Source organism: Quercus robur, chromosome 6 (assembly GCF_932294415.1).
Source record: "Quercus robur chromosome 6, dhQueRobu3.1, whole genome shotgun sequence".
Classification (NCBI taxonomy): domain Eukaryota; kingdom Viridiplantae; phylum Streptophyta; class Magnoliopsida; order Fagales; family Fagaceae; genus Quercus; species Quercus robur.
Window position 1 is genome coordinate 2,589,936 of NC_065539.1, and position 21,381 is coordinate 2,611,316.

The following is a 21,381-nucleotide window of genomic DNA, read 5'->3' on the forward strand; positions in this document are numbered from 1 at the left end:
GGAGTTCCTGAAACATCATATACTTTCTCTATCAATTCTCGATTATTTTCCATTTTCAAATAAAGATCAAACCATCCCAAGATATATTAGGACCATTTCTATTTGAATTGAATTTGTTTCATAATTTAGATTAAATATTATTAATTTAAAAATGTACTCAATGCCACGTCATTTAATTGTAATTCAGAAATTTTATACATTGTCAAATTCAGAAATTTTAACTGTAAAATAGATTCAAACTTCAATTCAAGTAAAATATAGAGAACTCTTTTTCCCTGAAGATTAACATGCATTTTGTTTTTACTTTCAAATTTAATACCTTGTAATTTGATGCAACTTATTAGAGTTGGAATTTTTTTTTTTTTTTTTTTGAGATAAAATTTGACTTGTAACATAGTATGCCAATGACCTAGAGGTTAGTTGACACCTCTCGCTTTCCCAAGTTCAAGATTCAATCTCCCTCCCCTAATAACTTAATAAGTCCCACTCCCCTAATAACTTAATAGAAGAAAAATTAAGCTTGTAACTCAATACATATGTGCAAATGCATATAAAAATAAACATAGTTAGATATATGTGAGGCTAGAGAATTTATGACCTCGACTCACTTTACATTAGGGCCCAAGGTCCAAGCTGAGGAGGGGCATTGCCGAGAACATACAATGAAAGTCCAAATGGCCTAGGGATATAGTCGAGGACGATTCTGTCCTTGGCATCCCAGAGCGCTCCTAAAAGAAAGGGCGAGCACAGTGTAGGAGCGGCCCAAGTAAAAGGCTGCCAATACTGTAATTAAGTACTCTGCGTCTGACAGGTCCATACTCTTCATCATGCTCTTTAGCTTTTACAACCACCCCCAACCATTTTGGGTATGGGCTGAAAAGACAAGTATCAGCCCTAAAAAGTGAAACCTACACATGGACGCATAAGAGAGGGGAAAAACTAGTATAAAAGGAGGGGGAAGTAGCCAAGAAGAAGGGGGGGGGGGGGGGACAGATCGTCTCCCGGACCATGGAGCCCTAAAAGAGGAGAATAATAAGAACATGAAACTCCTCGGATGAGGTCTAAGGACCGGAGCCACTCAGGCTGTGTTGGGAAAAGTCTTATTAGACACGCTAGGTTCACCCTTGTGTGATTACTATGAAAATCATAACTAACCACCGTCCGGTGACCAAGGCCTAGCCTTTCAGCCCACTCTCTACAAATTTTATTGTTTGGGCCTTCAACGTTCGAACCTAACACACCAACTTGGGGTCATTACAAATTGAGTCCTTACAATTGGCGCCGTCTGTGGGAAGGCTTGTGCGTTGGCACAGGCGGTGGTAGGATCAAGCTTCTGTCAAACGAAGGCCTACGGAAGCCCCTCCATCATTTCCAGCAGCACGCTGTTATTGTCCTAATATAAAGTTCCACTAGGGGCTACACTAAGGGCTACACTTCACAGTGCCAGTGGCATGGGCAGTTCTAGGGGCTTCCAACATCAAGCCAATGCCCCACACCTTGGTCGAGGGGCTAATCCTCGAAACTTAAAGAAAATCTAAGTTTTGGACAGAATCAAGGTATTGCATGGTCCTCGGATTCAAACCTATAGGGAAACCAACTACTTAAAGAAAATCCAAGTTTTGGACAGAACCAAGGTATTGCATGGTCTTTGGACTCAAACCTATGGGGAAACCAACTACTTAAAGAAAATCCAAGTTTTGGACAGATATAAGGTATTGCATGGTCCTCGGACTCAAACCTATGGGGAAACCAACTACTTAAGGAAAATCTAAGTTTTGGATAGAACCAAGGTATTGCATGGTCTTCGGACTCAAACCTATGGGGAAACCAACTACTTAAGGAAAATTTAAGTTTTGGACAAAACCAAGGTATTGCATGATCCTCAGACTCAAACCTATGGGGAAACCAACTACTTAAATAAAATCTAAGTTTTGGACAGAACCAAGGTATTGCATGGTCCTCGGACTCAAACCTATGGGGAAACCAACTACTTAAAGAAAATCTAAGTTTTGGACAGAACCAAAGTATTGCATGGTCCTCGGACTCAAACCTATGGGGAAACCAACTACTTAAAGAAAATCTAAGTTTTGGACAAAATCAAGGTATTGCATGGTCCTCGAACTCAAACCTATGGGGAAACCAACTACTTAAAAAAAATCTAAGTTTTGGACAAAACCAAGGTATTGCATGGTCCTCGGACTCAAACCTATGGGGAAACCAACTACTTAAAAAAAATCTAAGTTTTGGACAGAACCAAGGTATTGCATAGTCCTCAGACTCAAACCTATAGGGAAACCAACTACTTAAAGGAAAATCTAAATTTTGGGCAGAACCAAGATATTGGATGGTCCTCGGACTCAAACATATGGGGAAACCAACTACTTAAAAAAAATCTAAGTTTTGGACAGAATCAAGGTATTGCATGGTCCTCGGACTCAAACCTATGGGGAAACCAACTACTTAAAGAAAATCTAAGTTTTGGACTGAACCAAGGTATTGCATGGTCCTCATACTCAGACCTATGGGGAGATTAGTCATTAGAAAATGGGTTAAGTTCTAGACAGAATGGAAATCCCGCCCTGTCCTTGGATCCTTAGCTCTAAGGAAACTAATGCAAACGAGTGTTTAGGCCCGGTATAGTCATACCTCGATCCTCGGACCGGATGCCAAAAATGGTTAAGGCTATGAAAGTTTGTAGGAACGTGGCAAAGCACCCTAGTACTCGACGACCCTCTCAGATAGTTCATTTTTGGGTTACCCATCCTCGGATGATCACCTCATACGCAATACAGAGCATTCAGCTATTACCTCGGTTAGTCTTATATGTTTAACCTACTTCAGGTCGGCATCATTGTGCCTGTTAGTCTTAATAAGTTCAAAATAATAGCTTTTTGTTAACAAGGGTTTCAGCCCTAAGTATCGTTCAAAAAAAAAAAAAAAAAAAAACCAGCACATCCATTCACAAAATAACTGTTGCAGAAAACAAAGGGTACGTAGAATAAAATAAAGTCATCTTTTATTAAGACAAAGAAATAGTACAGCGTACAATGAGAGGCTTAAGCAAGCCTATACCAGAAGCTAAGTACAGAAGCAAAAAGGAAAAAGATACAAGGGAACGATAAATCCTTTAAAATTTTGCTCTAGTAGCGACTAAGCATGTCAGGATGGCCCCATTGATGGAAGGGAAGAAGCAGCAGAAGAAGAAGTAGAAGCACCAGGATGTCACCAGTGATGGAAGAGAGGGGGAAGTGGAGGCAAAATGTGGCACCAGTGAAGGAAGAGAGGCGAAAGCGGGGATGCCAAATCCCCGTACCAGTTCTGACTCCCATTAGGCAAGTGCCATATTAGCAACGCTCGAGAGAGAGCGGATGGTACCGACGATGAGAAACCCCATTGCTGTCGCACCAAAAATCTGACGCGACCAGCACCTGCTTCGGATTTTGGCTAAAGGAAGAAGAGGCTTCTTTCCCGCCTTATGAAGGGGGAGAAGTGGCTTGAGTCTCTGTCTCCCTTGCCCTGACCGGGCCATCTTGAGTCTCGGAGAGACCCAGTGCTTCTGGAAATGGTGTGGTCTCTTCACCTCTATCTTTGCCTCAACCATATCACTCCCTAAGGCTTAATCACACCAGTAGTGAGGACTTTGAGCACAGCTGGAGGTTTAGGGATTTGAAAAGATTGAGGGGTCTGTACGTAAAGGAAATGACCTCTTACCTTACTTCTTATATGGAGAGCAGGTCTGGTGGCATTTAATCTGTACAGATTTCCAAGAAAAGTTACAAACGAGATAATTTCCATTCAACTCCCAACGTCGTCTACAACCGTTGGATTTGCGTCGCCTCGTAAAGGGAACTTATTAAAGATGCGCCTCGTGCACTGAAACGGCAGGAGCGCGGCGTGAGTAAAACTAAAGGAATGTCTCATAACTAGGAGCATTTCCCAAGCAAATGAAGAGACACCGACATTGATGAAGGACAAAGCTGGGCAAGCCGTGATGTAGGCCCGACATCACCAAAACCCTCCTCTCCGACCAAGAGATTGGACAGCAGGATTTTGAGGGGCTATTGTGGGGTCAGAGAATTTATGACCCCGTCTCACTTTACATTAGGGCCCAAGGCCCGAGCCGAGGAGGGGCATTGCCGAGAACATACAATGAAAGTCCAAATGGCCTAGGGATATAGTCGAGGACAATTCTATCCTTGGCATCCCAGAGCGCTCCTAAAAGAAAGGGTGAGCACAGTGTAGGAGCGGCCCAAGTAAAAGGCTGTCAATACTGCAATTAAGTACTCTGCGCCTGACAGGTCCATACTCTTCATCATGCTCTTCAGCTTTTACAACCACCCCCAACCACTTTGGGTATGGGCTGAAAAGACAAGTATCAGCCCTAAAAAGCAAAACATACACGTGGACGCATAAGAGAGGGGAAAAACTAGTATAAAAGGAGGGGGAATCAGCCAAGAAGAAGGGGGGGGGGGGGACAGATCGTCTCCCTGACCATGGAGCCCTAAAAGAGGAGAATAATAAGAATATGAAACTCCTCGGATGAGGTCTAAGGATCGGAGCCACTCAGGCCGTGCCGGGAAAAGTCTTATTAGACACGCTAGGTTCACCCTTGTGTGATTACTATGAAAACCATGACTAACCACCGTCCGATGACCAAGGCCTAGCCTTTCAGCCCACTCTCTACAAATTTTATTGTTTGGGCCTTCAACGTTCAAACCCAACACACCAACTTGGGGTCGTTACAAATTGAGTCCTTACAATATATATTAAACTTTGTACCTAAGTTAATAATTAAAAATTATAAGAATATTATTAGTTTGATTATGCAATTTTTCTCATACTTGATTGCACTATTTCACTAAAAAAAAAGGTAATTTGCTACTTCTTAACTTACTTTTTGTTATTATTCACTGAATTTATTTAATGTTTACATTTTTCAAATAAGATAGAAAAATTGATAAATGATGAAAATATATTAATAGTGAACATCAATTAATTAGAACGTGATAAAATTTTACATTCACCCTTATGTTGAAAATACTAATCAACTTTGTTAAGAAAATTTAAATTAGTTTTTAAAGGGCTTTAAAATAGAATGGGTTAGAAGTAGTTTTTGAATGTATTTGAAGTAGTTTAAAACTAATTCAGCAAAAAAAAAAAAAAAAGTAGTTTAAAACTTGGAGCTCCAACATAATGCATTTTTCTAAAAAGTTGCATTTGGTGTTCTAATTATAAGTAAAAACTGAATGAAATTGTGTTTTTAGTCATGAATTCTAAATATATATATATATATATATATTGACAATAATATATATATTGATGGTTCCAAATTTTTTATTGTTGTTTTGTTTTTTTAATATTACTAGCATGTAGTCCTATTCTAAACAAATATAAAGAGTCAATAATAAAAGAAATATACTTGCATAAACAAAGTTCTAATTAAACAATTTCTACCATTTTCAGTAACAAGAAAATTATATTAATTTGTTTTTAGTTAAGTAATTTTGTACAAAGGAAAATATTTAATTAAAAAAGAAATATACCTAATAAAAATTTTCCAAAATTCTTTTAAAAGAAAAAATCAGTTTCTACAATTTCTCTAACCAAATTCGCAAACTAAAATTTTGTTATGGAAAGAAACAATTGAAGCACTACCCAATAAACAAAATAAGGTGTAACCAAACACTTTTAGTTTACGATTTTTATGAACAATCAAAAAAAAATCTAACTCCTACCTCCTATCAAAAAAAAAAAAAAAAAAAAAAAAAAATCTAACTCCTACCCCATCTTAGGATTTCCAAAATCCAAACCCCTTGAGTCAATTAATCAAATAAGAAAAATTGACTGTCCTTCTCTTTCTTTTTGCGTGTAGCTGCAAATAGAAATTAATAAAACATGATTGCTTTAAACACAATGAGTATATTTAAGCTTTTAGGTTTTAGGTTTAATGAGATAGAGGAAAGAAAATGTGAGGGAAAGTGTATGAGTGCTAATAGAGAGAGAGAGAGAGCAAATTGTTTGGGAATGATAAGGACATTGTATATATATACACACATACATTTAGAGTGGGGTGAGCAAAACTTATTATTGCCATGTCACCCTTTTTTTGGGTGGGGAAAACCTGCGGGACATAGTAGAACGAGGAAATTTTGCCATCGGCATTCGGTACACTTGACCTAAGAGCCAAAGTCACCTCAATTTAGAGATGACAAAAATACCTATAGTCATCTCAACTTGGAGACGGCAAAAATACCTATAACTTGCCCTATTCCACATGGTTTTGTTTGCCCCATCCCAAATTGGGGATAGGGCACCCTTGATCCAACCCTGTTGTGTCGCCTTGTTGCTGTCTCTAATTAAGTTTTGTCTTATCTACCCAACATATTATACAGGTGTGATCTGACATTTTTCCAAATTATATTGTCTATTAGATTCGGGCAATCAAGCATAGTGCATTGGGTCATGTAATATATATTGAAGGTGGATCTCTAGAATCATATAGGAGAACTCAACATACTTTTACAATGCACTTTCTCAGTACTACTATCCAATTTTACATCCGAAGGCTGCCTAAGCCACTGGTTTTGTTAGCTTTCGCTTGACGTGTAAGTTAGGCCATTCTTTTAGTGAGTGAAAGAATTGTGGACACCATCATCTTGTAGTCAATTGGCTTTGTTAGATAAGCATCCATGCCCACCTCCAAGCACTTGGCTTCATCTGATGACATTGCATGGGCTGTCAGTGCAACAATGGGAATGTGCAATCCGTTTCCCACTTCTGATTTCCTGATTATTTTTGTTGCTTCATAACCATCCATCTTTGGCATCTGTTTGTCACAAAGAGAAATGTTCAGAACTTTCATGTCATAAGATCAATCTAAGCACATTCACATGGTAAACCAACACAATATGATCATTGTCAAATGAAACAGACTGAGGTGATATTTCCTAAGCATTCCTTTTAAAATCGCTTCTAGTTTTACTCTCAAAAGCAAGAGCTATCTAAGGAAACTACATAGGATTTTTTTTTTGTTCTTTTTATTCATCTATTATTCAATATATTATGATAACCAAGACACTAGAGCATTAGAAAAGTATGCATTGTAATAGATTCTTACTTGGCAATCCATGAGGATCAAGTCATATGGAGGGGAATCCTTGATTTCTGTTTGTGATCTTGTGTTGCTTTCTTCAAAGAGAGATTCCCTTCCACAATCTTCTGCGTTAATCATACAATTCAGAGAATCTACTGCCTGAAGTCCATCTCCCACAGCAATAACTATTGCCCCCATTTTTTCTAGCATTATGGTTGCAACTCTCTGGAGTACTGGGTTATCTTCTGCAAGCATTATGCGTAGGCCTTCAAGAGATTTCTGTTCATTCACAGCTTTACTTGAATATAAATTACCTTGCTGTGTAGGACAGCTGCTAACCAAATTTCTAGCTTCACATTCAGCATTTTCACGCTGAGGTTCTATTGAAAATGATGCTTCTTTTGTGCAACATTTAGGTTCTTCATCTTTAACATCATGAGAGTTCAGCCTGATCTGACATGGATCGCTTTTGGTTGAATCATTTTCTTTTGAATAGACAGGAGTGAATTCCTCTAAGCAGTTATTAATTGTCTTGTATCCTAAAGAACAAGGTTTCCTAATCCCTTCTCTTTGTTTTTCCCCAGTGTGAAACCCTTTGACAGAATTAGGACCCCCCATTTCAGACAAATCAGAATCATCAGAGCTGGCAGTGTCAAAATGTGTGGCATCAATCTCAAGACATTCATGCAAATCACCTTCTTTGGTAATTCTCAAAGCATTTGAACTTTTTTTCTGCTGCTCAAGATTTGTCTCCTTTATGACAGCTTCCAGGATGTGAATCATCTTGGCCTTGTATAGAGGTTTGTTAACCATCAATACATTCGCCTTTCTGCGAAGCTCCAGCTTTATGGCATTGGAAGTATCATAATAAACCATCCATGCAAACTTTGCTTTCCCAAAGTAATTGTTAAGAAAGTTTAGTTGTTCCTTCCATATATCTGTGCTCAAGTTAAGTAGCCCTATATCAACAACTATGATGAAAACTGGGTTTGCCATGTCTTTTATTTTCAGTAGTTTTGCCTTCAAGCGCTCACTTACTGAACATTGTGCATCAAAGCCATTATCATGAACTGATTTTCTGGCACAGAAGAGTTCCTGGAGAATCTGTGTCAGTTCATTCCATTCAGATGCCTCTAAAGTGAAAACTCCAATTTTATGCAACCACTGGGACATAATCAATCTACCCATTCTGCCATGTAGTGCAAGCAGCACCTACATTCACATTTCAAATATATAAGCACTTGCTGTTTGATTGTTCCATAGTGGAACTACACATGAGTTTTCAAATAGTATTCTAAAGAAAATAATTTTTTACTTACTACTAAATTATGCTTTGCAAAATCTACTTGACAATTTTGTTCTATGCCATCTACAGGTGCTCTGAGAAGCAAGTATAGTCGCATTAGAGTTCCTGGACCATCCTTCTTTACAACCTTGATTTCTCCACCCATCTTGTTAACCTGTCATCACCAGTATAATTGTAAGCTGGACAAAGAGATTCACTCTATATGGTGCATTGGACTATATAAAACATAGAAAGTAAGATATAACCTTCTTTTCTCCCTATAAAATTTTAGTATAATATAATAGTAGCTTTCCAGGATTATTTGGCACAATTCTAAACATACAGCTGATGGCCTAAAGGTCAAAAACTTCACAAATTTGATATTTATAGGTGTGTTGTTTCTAGTTAGTTATATGCTATGCATCATCAACATATATACTGGAAAACTTCACTCACCAAGGTCCGTACAATGCATAGTCCAAGACCAGTGCCACCATGCCTGAAATTATCAAAAAGGTTTCAGAAATAACATTCTGGCAATTTCAGTTCTTGTTTTTTGATGAATTACTTACACTTTTAGAAATATTGGTCTATTTTTATTCAGACAGCTCAATAGCAAACAATAGACCGTATTCATCAGATAAAATCTGTAATTGACACATTTGTTTTGAGAATGAAGCTTGTTTTGTTTTACTTACGTTCGTGTTGTTGAGGGGTCAGCTTGCTCAAAGCTTTCGAATACAGATTCCCACTTGCTTGGATCAATACCTACAAATATGAACTAACTGTTAATTTTATTCATTAATGGAGTGTCTAATTTTACAAGTGGATGCAGAGTTTCAATATCATTATAGAATGTTTTGAGATTCCTACCACAGCCAGTGTCATCAACTTCAAACCAAAGAATCATTCTATTGTCTTTCTTGCAGGCCCTTTTCATATGGTTTCCCTGTTGCTTCCACTTCATCTTATGTGCACATCGTGATTTCTTCTGATCGAAAGGAAACTTCTCAGCATCAACGGAAGAATTTGAGATCTCACACCATCCTCGAAGGATGATATGACCCGCTGTAAGCCATTCAGAACAGTTCAGTTGCAGGTTACTTTTTATTTATTGAGAAATGTGATCGTTTTGTAATTAATGTACTTTGTGTTGTTACTTTATGTGTTATCATTATTGACAATAGGCCTACATTTGTATATTCTCCTATGATGAATTTGGGGATGAAATTACTTCTCCATAATGTAAAATACCAAACATTGTGTGAATGTTTAACTTACAAGATTTAAAAAATCATTGGCTTTCTTTACCGTCTGCAAGGACTCAAATGAAGAGTCACCTACTTCTGACGGTTTTATTAATTGGTAGTTTCTTGGACAGTTTATAAATACAATTAAGTCAAACATCTCTGCTTTCTTCTTATACATCCATAAAAAATGAGATGAACCAAAATGAATAGTGGAGAAATATTAACTTTTATTTTGATAAATATTAAATTCATTAGTGAGGAAAGAACAGGGATCAGATGCTTCCATGAATAAATGATAACTTGCAAGATATCTGAGCTACAATAAAAACAACCAAAAATAGTTCTCAAGCACAAGGTCCCCAATTATTTGTAGCTCCAACTTCTGAAAAATACCCCCCTTTTTTTAGGGAAAAAGTTTTCCCCCAAACCGGTTTGGAGGAATCTCCTCCAACCATTATGTGACCTAAAAGAGTTCTTTTAGGTCATGTGACTAAAGTAGACATGGATGCTTTTTCAATCACCACTTAATTGGTTGGAGGAATTTTCCTCCAAACCAATTTAGAGATAAACATTTTTTTTTATTCATTTTTTTACAGTATGATAGCTTTCATAATTGTAGCTGTAGCACTGCAGAACTAGGGCTGGCAAAATTTCGATATATGAGTTGCACTTACATGTCGTGAACTTGATAGAATTGCTGATTAGATTTGCAAAAATTTGAACAACTCTTGCAGAGTCTCCTCGAACTAATTTTGGCATATCATCTACACAGGAAACAGATAGTGATAAGGAATATCAGAAACAGATAGCTAAACTTATAATAATAATCTTTGGCCAGTAATTTGAATTATCTTATACCATGAGAACTAAAGTCATACCAGAGATATCTAAAACAGTTTCTACATTGTGGTTAATGCATTGCACAGAGAACATGTCAACAAGTCCTTCAAGTTCTCGCCCCAAGTCAAACTCAGTTTCCTCCAGCACCAGTTTTCCAGATTCAACCTACATAGTGTTTTTATTTTCGTTGTCAGGAGCACAGTATGTAGAATAAAGTTCTGTCACTCTTGTTATTTAGAGTTGTTTCTTATAAATTCAAAATATTGCTGTGATAGTTGAAAGTGAAGAAGTAATTATTGTGGTAAATCTGCTCAACAAACATTATACTAAGCATGTTGTCATCTGATTAAGTGTGGTTCTTAACTTCTGATAAAAATCTAGGTGTTTTTCCTTTCAATTGTTTGGTAGATAGTTACTGGAAGGTGATCAACTAATTCTCTCCACTTAGTAACTGTATGAACATATACTCTAGCTTGTTTTGATACACAATATGTAGAAATCAGTAGTTGGCTTGTTTTATAGCTCACCTTGCTCAAATCCAATATATTGTTAAGAAGCCGGAGTAGAGCTGTTGAGCATTTTCTAATCTGTGTAACAGTTGAATATTGTTCATTTGTGAGGCAATCATCACATATGAGAATGTCCAGCAAACCAATTACTGCAGCCATAGGTGTCCTCAGTTCATGACTGCAATGCATCAGGTTTTATTATTGAACCATAACCTCATAAGACAAATATCTACAAAATCTAACACTTGAAATTACTCACCTCATGTTCGCTAGAAATTGGCTTTTATAGTTACTAGAAGCCTCTGCCCTTCTTCTTGCATCAAGATGGCTTATTAGTTCTGCTCTTAGTTTCATTTCCTTAGACACCCCATTAGTCAGTATCAAAATGCAGATGCATCCAATGAATAGGATACATAAAGATGCAGATATCAATATAACCATTGTTTTGAAGGCTCTCTCATCTACCTTGCCCATTATATATTTCCTTGGAATGATGATGACCCCCACCTGCACAAAGTTCAACTCAATTCAATTTCTTGCTTTATGCTAATAACTTTCATATTAGTATAGGCTGATTAAAAAAGAAGTGAAAACATGTACAATCCCCCTGGAAATTTTGGTTCAACAAAGAATAATCAGTAAAATGTTTAACATACAATCATTTCTATCTGGTCTGCAGCACCTACTATCCAAGTTCTTAACAACATAGGACCTAAAATTTCAGCAGAACAAAAGATGCAAAATTCTGGTCAAGACTTACCATAGGAAGCCTCTTTAGTTTTAGGAAAAATGAGTCAATGTAGTACTGATCACCGCCGAGATTGATGTTCTCTTGATGAACCTCAGGATTTGGAGGAAAGTTGTTTCCATAGGCTCTCTGCAACCACCGGGCTCCCATTCGTATTACAGGATCCTCAGAATCAATAGCCATCGTAAGATTGGGCCCCTTAGTTGATTTTGTCAAAAGTGGAGTATTTGAAGAAGTAGCAAGTAGAAAACCATCTTGGGATGTTAAATATATATGCCCACTGTGAACTTCAACAAGCTCCTTCATAAGCTGGCCAACACTATATAGTGCCGTTGTAACACCCACAACAGCTACTATACTTTTATTTGAAGGGTCCCAAACTGGCAGTGCTGCTGAAAGAACAGGTGAATCTATAGATTTGCTTACCGCCACATGCCATGAAGCCACACCATCTGGTACTTGTGGAAGGCCTGCAATATGGATTAGATCATCTGGTGGGATTGGCTTTGCTTTTCCTATTTTCACACCAGTAAGGGGATCAAGGGGTTCTCGATACCAAATTGCAGAAATGTTACCATGAATGGATTGCTCATTAGATCCACTTATTGAATAGTTTACCAGATCAGAGTAGATGTAGTATGTATTGTTACTCCTGTGATCTCTATGGAATGCCTGGACAAAACCATTTTTATAATTGATAGTTATTGCATTGAGAGCTTTACGACTAGCAAATAGTGCCCATGTTACATCCCTCATTGCTTCGTATAGCTGTAAGAGTTAGAAAACTATTAATAAACAATATTGCCAAACATTTTCGTTTGGGATAAATAAGTCTCAAATAAAATTTACAAGTAACATAAGATATAATGAATGGTTTAACAGTCAACCTCAACTTCGTCTGCTTGCGTAGCAGGTTTGCTGTACCGTTTGAACACGTACTCTGACAGTTTAAGCTGCACTGTAGTTATCTCAGAAGTTGAGTTTAAGATGTTCCACATCCGTAAAATGGGACGTTGTAGAAGTTCATTACGAAGGCCATATGCTAAGTTATTCAGTGATTTTGTTGTGTAGACCCTTGTAAAATGCCATGTTAATATGGTTAGCAGCCCAATTAAGATGGCTAGCATGACCTGTTTAAAACCACAAAAGACAAAGTTAATAGATTAAAGAACCAAATATGAGTTTCTGGGTATACACATAAGTTTCCACTTTCCAGTTTCTTCTTTTACCAAATAAGATCTTCTAACAACTGAATTCTGGTTTCTTATACTTACCATGTAAAAAAAGTAATTAAAAGAAATCTCCTTCTCTGGCAGAAGTGAAAATGTATATGCAGGAGGAAGGTATGGGAGGTTAGGGAAGGCCAGGGACATTATTAGTTAGTATCAACAGAATCTGAAACAGTTAGGCAAAGAAATGACTTCCAACCATTTAAGCAAAATGGGTTCTCTTATCTTGGGAGTTTCTGCAGTTCCAGTATAAAATTACAGAGACTTAGAGGCGCTAAACTTATGTGATGTTCCTTGATTAATACCATCATGTTCAATATCATTGAAGCTGACTACACTAGTATTATATGTAGTATGTATGCTGATATTAATAGGCATTTGTATTAGCTCAATTGTAGACTCTGCTTACTCAAGCTGATCATATTATTGTTTATATGATAGAATATCAAACATGTTACTAAAACAAAAGTGCAGGGCAAAATTTCACAAACCATGATTGCAAGGCGAGCCACAAAGACACTGTAGTAGGAGGAGAGACAGTGAGTACTAGCAAACTCAAACTCTTCTCTTTCAACATCCCTGTGAAAGATTCTTCGACCGCTTGGAGTTGTGCTCCTATTCCAAGGAGAGGCAAAGCCTGATATTCTATCCAACACCCTTCTCAGAGGAGTTCCCATTGGTGTACTTGGAGATGGTGAACAATATTCACTACTTCCACAATGATTCTCATCTGCCTTTTCTGCCATACCCTCCTCAAACTATAAAGCATGCATTAACAAAGAACCTGTCTGCGTCTGTGTTAGTGTGTTGTGCCTGTGTGGTAGTGTGTGCCAGTGAGAGAGAGAGGTTCTTGGGTGGGTGTTTTTAATACACTGCTTGTGTCATTTCCCACTTTTTCAAGGCAATAAGCATATTTTGGTTTACAAATTTCTGAAGTGGGTAGGTGATTCCTCATCCACAACATTCATGCCACACCTCCCACCCTTTATCCAATTGCACTTTGCCAAATTCGACCGTTGTTGTATAATTGGATTCTGAGCATGAAAAAAAAGACTAAACTTGCTTAGGCCACCACCCGATGTGGCAAACCAGTTGAAGACACTTCTTATTTAAGAGATAACTTATCAAGTGTTCAGTCCACAGTGTAAATCACTCACATTACTTCTACATTTTTTTTTTTGTCCTTATCCATATATCTCACCTAAACTAAACTCAACTAAGCTTTAAAAAACTTCAATTACAGCCAATTGGACTTGGGGATATATATTCTTTTACCCTACTTAGTACCTAACTTATTTATACTTTTCTCAATTTATTTAGTATTATTTATAATATTTTTTGCTATAGTACATGTGACCAACTCCTGCTAATTTGTAGAAGATTTGTAATCGATCCAAAAAAATTTGGAACTAAAGCTTTGTTGTTGTATAATACTTTTGGAGTCTATGATAAAATTGTTTATTTTAAGAGAGATCTAATCATAACCTATATTCACTAATTAAGAAACTGTGAAAATTAAAACATTTGGAAATCATGGTTATGATCATAGTGAGTATCATACCTATAATAACGCAAGATAGAAATTTTATTCAAATGCAATACCATGTCTCTAATTACTATTCTTTATTCTTTAACAATCAAGTGTTTATCCGTTAGACATAATTGTTGAAATTCAAAGAGGTTGAAACAGACCTAATATTGAGGAGATTGTTAATTGACCGAGTGAGACTAGGCAGAACTATTTCCTCCTTGCACGGGTTTGACCATGACCAGCAATATTAAAATTGGATTTGGATCCAGTGCGATAATTGCAAGCTGTAATTAGTCATTGCCATATAATTAATTAATTGAGAGTGTGAGATGTAAAAGTTAGAAAAGTAAAAAAGGATGAAAGATTATAAAAAAATTTCAATTCAAGGGCTAAGATTAAAAGTGAATTTTTAACTTTCAACTCATCCAGTGATTCAACATTATATTAGATTTTTTTTAAGAGAGTTTCAACCTATAATGTCTGTTTTTAATGATAGTTCTTTATCATCAAACCAAGTTACCAATCGATTTTTGTTGCAAGCGGAGATTGAACCATAAATCTCTTATTCAACCATTAGAAACTTTAATAGTTGAGCAGAACCCAATTTATACTAGAATTTGTTTTTTTTTTTTTTTGATGGGATACCAGATTTGAATCCACAAAAATGATATTGGAAGGAAGAGAAAGTTTGGGAGTTGGAAAAAGATAGCACTGCACCGCCATATGAATATTATATTCAAACCATGAAGTTATCAGTTATGTCATTGGCTCATTGTTGGAAACTTGGGGGGTTGGGGAACATGGAATTGAATTGTATGATTAAGATCTGGTGTCTATTCTATTCTAGTGTCACTTTCGACTATTGAAATTTGAACATGGTCTTTGGGTATGCATTGTGCAATGATGTGCACGGCTATTTTGTCGGTCGTGTGGGATAAATTATGATTTGGATCTTAGCCTTTAGTAGTACAATGTTGAATTCTAATACCGCAAAAAGAGCCGTAGTAAAAGATAGCGAAGGGGAAAAGCCTATGACTTTTGAAATGCACATCTTTAAAAGACCGGAATTACGGAACGGAATTACTGTTTCTTATCCAAAGTAAAATAGTAAAAATGTCTTATAGAATAAACTTTTTTTTTCCAACTTTATTGTTTTTCTTCATCGGTGGAAATTTTTAAATAACATAATCTATATAATTATGCCAACGGTCTTTTTTCCCAATAATAATAATAATAATAATAATAATAATAGAAGTGTTTGATTTTTATTTTAAAAAAAATCTTGGGTAGTTTCTTTTAAGTATGATCTCTATAAATATTTGTTCTTTTTTTTTATTTAATTTCTTATAATAAATTAGGTGAGGGGAGATTTGAAGAAGGGGGTGGAAAGTTTTTTTTTTTTTTTTTTTCAAGAGGATGGAATGTATTTATGACTTACAAAACTTTTTTGTTTCTTCACATTTTTCCTTTCATTATGGAATTGGCGGGGCTAATTCTTTAATTAGTTTATGTCAGTTTTGTAGTCTCACTCTAGTTGTGGGGCCCAAAAAGTAGGTCATTGGCAATTTATAGGATTTTGCAAAATCTATATGGTAGATTTTTAGCACAAAGTAGATGTATTTAGAAAACTTGTGTGGGACCTAGGAATTAGGTTTTTACACATGTATAGCTTTGACATGATTGTTGTGGTTGTGTGATTAGGGCACATTATATCGTGATTGATAGATATAACAATTGCACAATTCATTTGTTATGCCAGATGAAAACAAGTCGAGACTCTAGAGTAAGATTTGGTAGGAAACAAGTAAAGGGCAATTCATCATCACGGTTTAACTTTGGCCCGAAAACAAGTCAAGTCAGAATTTTTATGACAATAACGCCAGCAACAATGGCCATCAACAGTAACAAGTTAAGTACACTAACATCAATGACACAACATAAGTAATATCAATGAATAATGCTAGGACCACAACTTTGCCATAGTTGACCTAGTTGTGATCATTGCATTTTTGAATACCAATACCTCTCATTTTTCTTTTCACAAACCATTTCATACACATACTTGTTCAAACATTCACTTATAGCAGCGCTCATACACACACACTCTATTCACAAAGATTTGTGCATTCATGCACGCACACGCTTTTTGCTTACTTGTCCCTACTCCGTGGTCCTTTGTCTCTTACTCCAATTTATATTATATGTATTGTGTTTTGTTTGCATAATTTTTCTCCTCTTTATTTTTTAAATCGCAATGTCACTAAACCACAAGACTATTCATTTTATGCATATAAAAATTAAGCTTGGTAAAGAGCTTTCAGTTGGAATGAGAAGTATTATCATTGGGCTTACCCGAGTCAAAATTGCAACTACTTCATAGGAGGAAATGTCATTTTCACCACATAATTCAAAAACTTGACGACCTAACAAAACATTATGATAAATTTTAATCCTTGTTTCTTTTCCACCATTCCTTTCGTTTATATTTTTCCCTGAGAACTACTTTCTTGCAAGACTTTCCTTAACGACCTAACAAAGCAATATAAGCATGGGTATACTGAAAGTAAGAAAACCATATAGGTCATAATTTCCTTGTCGCAAGTGGTGGTAGCAGCTAAATAAATATGATTTTTTTGGGGGGCAAGTGGTGGTAGCTGATAAGAGTGATAGTAATCATACAGTGATACATAAGACAAAGACTAATTAATAAAGCCACGACAATGTATGGGGTGTGCACTAGGTACCTTGATTTGACAAGGTTGGTCCTCTAGAACATAGCTTTTGTGCTCCACCTCACTAATCCATAATCTCCCATGCTGTAAGCTCTCTCATGTGCTTATGTAAACAGCCACTACACTGAGAGCTCAGCTTAATTAAAGTCCTAATCAACCTTTAAACTTACATGACTTTAGTGCTAATCACTCTCCACTCTCCACTCTCCACTCTCCACACCATTTCATTCCTATTTGCCTTAGCCAAAACAAGAACACAATTAAGAAGCATTATCATCAGTGTGGTAGAGCAACTCAGCCTTTTGTTATTCTTGATTTTTTACCCAAAGAAATTTGGAAATATTTTCTTTTAATCTCTTTTTTCCCACAATTCAGATTAAAGCAAAGGAAAAGATTGGAATTTTAAGAGTTTGGTCTCTTTGTAATTTTTTTTTTTTTTTTTCATTAAAATTCATGCCTCTGCTTAGATGCACATGTAACATGCTTCACGTACTTATTTTGAGACACACAAAATGGCAAAAGTCGTACAGGAAGATTTGTCAATCCCACAAGAGAGTGGAGGGATTGGGTGCATGTTTAGCCACATTCCAAAACTCCACTATGATTGACGTTTTCATGGTGTGTGTGTGTGTGCTATCTGCCATGTATATCCATGGCTCGCAAAACCTTTTGATAATGAACAACTGGGATCCATTTTAAGGAAATGTCTTCTTGTCCCATAGGAACTTCCTATCTCAGCTCCAACAACCAAACTTGGAAAATCTTAGGTATGATTTTTTATGTCTATTTGAAAGAATACACGGCAAAGATCAGAGAATTCAAGAATCTGTCAGTCGGTATCAAACTCATCAGTACATTGTATGTCAAGGAATTGAATTATCTGAATCAGACAAAGAATCAACAGGGAAGGCTAGCATTGAAAAATGTGGAGGTCTTCACACCAACGGAGCATTTGATTCGTCAATTAATTGATAATCAAAAGTCCACCATTGAAAACTTGTGGCTTAAAACTAAAGGAATGAACCATACCACAATTTTGCACCAATCCATCTTTAGTGCTAGAATGATTGGATTAGCTTTCTTTGGTGTTACTTTTCAAATATTCTTAAAAAAAATTAATTAAATTCATTTATTACAAATATTCGACCCCAAGGTTTAAAAAAGTGGGCTTTTTACAAATAACAACTCTTTAAAAAAAAAAAAAAAAAATCAATAACTACAATGGAGGATTACAAAAACAACACTCTAGAGTTTGAAACGAGTGTTTAGTCCTTACATTTTTTATTTGAACAATTAACACCCTAAACTTTATATTTGTGACAACTTAGGCCTTATGGCTTATGTTAGTATTTTCAGTTAAAAGATTAATGAAGTTAATCATGTGATGTGCATATAATTCTACCATATCATCTATAATTTTGAAAGTGCCATTATTATTTTCATGTATACTTCCAATGATTAAGTTCTTTACGTTGTAATAGAAAGTTTTCTAAAAAAAACAAAAACAAAGGTTGTAATAGAAAATATTAATAGAAGGTTTGATTTGACACAAACCTAAATTATATGCTACTAGTAATTTAATTAGAAAATCTAATGACGGGATTCTCAAAAAATAAATAAATCTAAAGACAAAATTGATACTAACGACAGAGTCATGAGTGGTATTTGTAAAATTCAAAAGTCAAAAAAGTAAACAAAATTTTTTAAATCTCTAGACATTTACTCAAAAATTTAAGATAAGTTTTAATTGTGTCAATCAAATTGTAATTGCCAACTACAGTTTACTCTATGCCTTGACACAGAATTTTTAAAATTCAAAACCTAAATGTTCTGTATGTAATCACTAAAAATCTGTGATTAAAACATTTTCTAATAGAAAGTGACTCATTTTCTACATAAGATTACCTCAAAAGAGGTGGGTGGCATGCGTGGCTGCTTGCCAATGAAAGCAAGGCAATAAATAACCAAAGCCCATTGTATGGTACGGATATTTTTTGATTTTATTTTTTGATACGGATATTTTTTGATGTTGATGCAACGATAAGGATAATGATATTCTGAAGAATAAGATTGTTCTCTCAAAAAAAAAGAAAGAAGAATAAGATCGTCTAATTGGGCATCCCACACCATGCCAAACACATGTATCATTCTAATCTCTACCTAGAAGGCTAGAAGCACTCGCAAAAGGCTAGGAAGGAAAGCACACTGAAAAGATGGTGTTTAATTTGTAATTTTGTGACAAAAGATCAGTCTCTAGCTAAGGTCGTGACTAGTCCAATCCATACATAGGTTAGGTCATTTTCTTGAATTCACAATCCCATTATTGATATAAAAAACCATTGTAGGGAAAAGTAACAAGGGTCATTTTTATTTACGCACTAATTTGATGAGGTGTTCCAGTTTTTATTTATTTTTTATTTTTTTTTTAAGATAATTATAATATACTGTTAACCCTGTAACTCAAACCATTTTTCCTCTAGACCCTCTTGGTAGGTTCCAGTTTCTTAAAAAGCCTTCAAAATTGAAGATGCTTTCAATAGTCACTCCATTGCCATGGAATATTAAACATGCCCTGAGTGCGAACCCATTATATTAAGAGCATCTAAAAAGGGCCCGAGCAGCTTATTCCAATCCCAGCAAACATTTTGTATTGTGACACAAAACCAAAGCTTTGTGGTTCTTAGATCTAACGGATCAAATATATTAGATAGTGGCCCTGTTTGGTAGACTATCTAAACAATATATTTTCAATTTTTAAACAACATTACACACATTTTTACATATATTTTTACCCACACGTATTTTAAAAAACTACAAACAACATTACTCAAACTTCTCTAACAAATGAGCCCTAATATTTCCACCTACAAACAATGGCTTATCTACTATTCCACTGCAACAACAACAATAATGAATAACTAAACACACCAGAATACCATTTTTCGCCTTTTGATGGACAAAATTTTTCTTTTAAGGGTCCGTTTGGATACAACTTATTTTGCTAAAAACTGAAAATACTATTACAAAATAATTTTTAAATGTGTGAAAAATTACTATTCACTCTTTTTTTATTGTTCATAGGCGCTGATCTTAAAAAAATAAAATAAAATAAAAGAAGAAGAAGAAGGAGAAAACATGTAAACGTGGGTGTAGAAACGTGGATCCAAACTCCACCTAAGACTCATATCAAAGTTTGACCTAAAAACACAGGGTTCTCAATAAATATTTATTTCATAAAATTAACCTACAAGAGAGTTTAATAGTTAGCAATAATTATGTATGTGCTACGGCAGAAAACATAGTGCGCACATGACTTTTATAAAATTGACACCACAATATTGATGGAAAAGTGAATGAATAGAAAATGGGAAAATGATAGAAAAGTGGGAGAATAATTTTTTTTTTATAGGCTTTTTCTCATGATGATTGGCTTCAGGAGTAGAAAAGTAAAGAGATAAAAAATTCTTTAATTTGTATAACTTTTCTTTCACGCCTCTATTACATAAAACAAATTTTTTTTTTTAATAAAGTGTGATTATTTCTATTATTATTATTTACAAAAAAATAATTTTATCATTTAATATATATATATATATATATATATATACACACACATACACACAACAAAAAAAGAACCAAAAAGAAATGTAGCGCAAATTAAAAAAATATAGTAACTGCGTTAAAAACAGAAAAAGAAAAACTGTCACTATTATACATACTCGTACTTATACCACGTTCCAGCAATGACTATCAAGACAAAAATTGAGAATAAAAAAATAAGATAAAAGCAAGAATAAAAAGACCCAAAAGAGTCACAGTTGCCACATACAACACAGCATAGGATTAAAAACAAGTGAAGGTATACATGTCATTTCACACAATTTAGGGGGATTTGTTTTCTCTATATCTCTTGTTTCTCTCCAATTTAGGTAGCAATACTTATCACATTGATTGCCATTCAACATCTTGCAATTCAATCAGTAGTACAAAAAATCTAACTTGGCAATCTTTCTTTGATTAGGTAATTGTAATAACATGTATCCGCTGTGGGAGAAATTATAGAGTCCTTTGGTGAACTACGTCACTTGTCTACCATTCCATTAAAAAACTTAAACTTATTTAAAATTGCTGAGTCAGTAATTAATTTATGTTTAAAAAAATTTT

General features: G+C 35.4%; 1 protein-coding gene across 1 annotated transcript; it reads right to left on the minus strand.

The window, feature by feature from the left end:
* Positions 1-6,432: 6,432 nt before the first annotated feature.
* On the minus strand, positions 6,433-14,049 carry LOC126690581 (histidine kinase 1). Its single transcript, XM_050385782.1, has 13 exons — positions 13,446-14,049; positions 12,613-12,855; positions 11,738-12,493; positions 11,237-11,484; positions 10,996-11,155; positions 10,507-10,633; positions 10,303-10,392; positions 9,252-9,446; positions 9,077-9,146; positions 8,835-8,877; positions 8,413-8,553; positions 7,118-8,305; positions 6,433-6,826 (listed from the first exon to the last, which is right to left on the minus strand). Exons 1-13 carry the CDS (start codon positions 13,698-13,700, stop codon positions 6,611-6,613), a joined length of 3,732 nt encoding a protein of 1,243 aa, XP_050241739.1. The 5' UTR covers positions 13,701-14,049; the 3' UTR covers positions 6,433-6,610.
* Positions 14,050-21,381: the final 7,332 nt, after the last annotated feature.

What these genes read in the sequence shown, in the direction of transcription:
- LOC126690581 (XM_050385782.1), bottom strand. Translation starts at nt 13,700, where the DNA reads ATGGCAGAAAAGGCAGATGAGAATCATTGTGGAAGTAGTGAATATTGT. An exon ending in TTCTATCAAGTTCACGACAT is followed by an intron (nt 9,447 to 10,302) that starts GTAAGTGCAACT and finishes AATGGCTTACAG; the next exon opens with CGGGTCATATCATCCTTCGA. An exon ending in TATGCATTGTACGGACCTTG is followed by an intron (nt 8,554 to 8,834) that starts GTGAGTGAAGTT and finishes TGGTGATGACAG; the next exon opens with GTTAACAAGATGGGTGGAGA.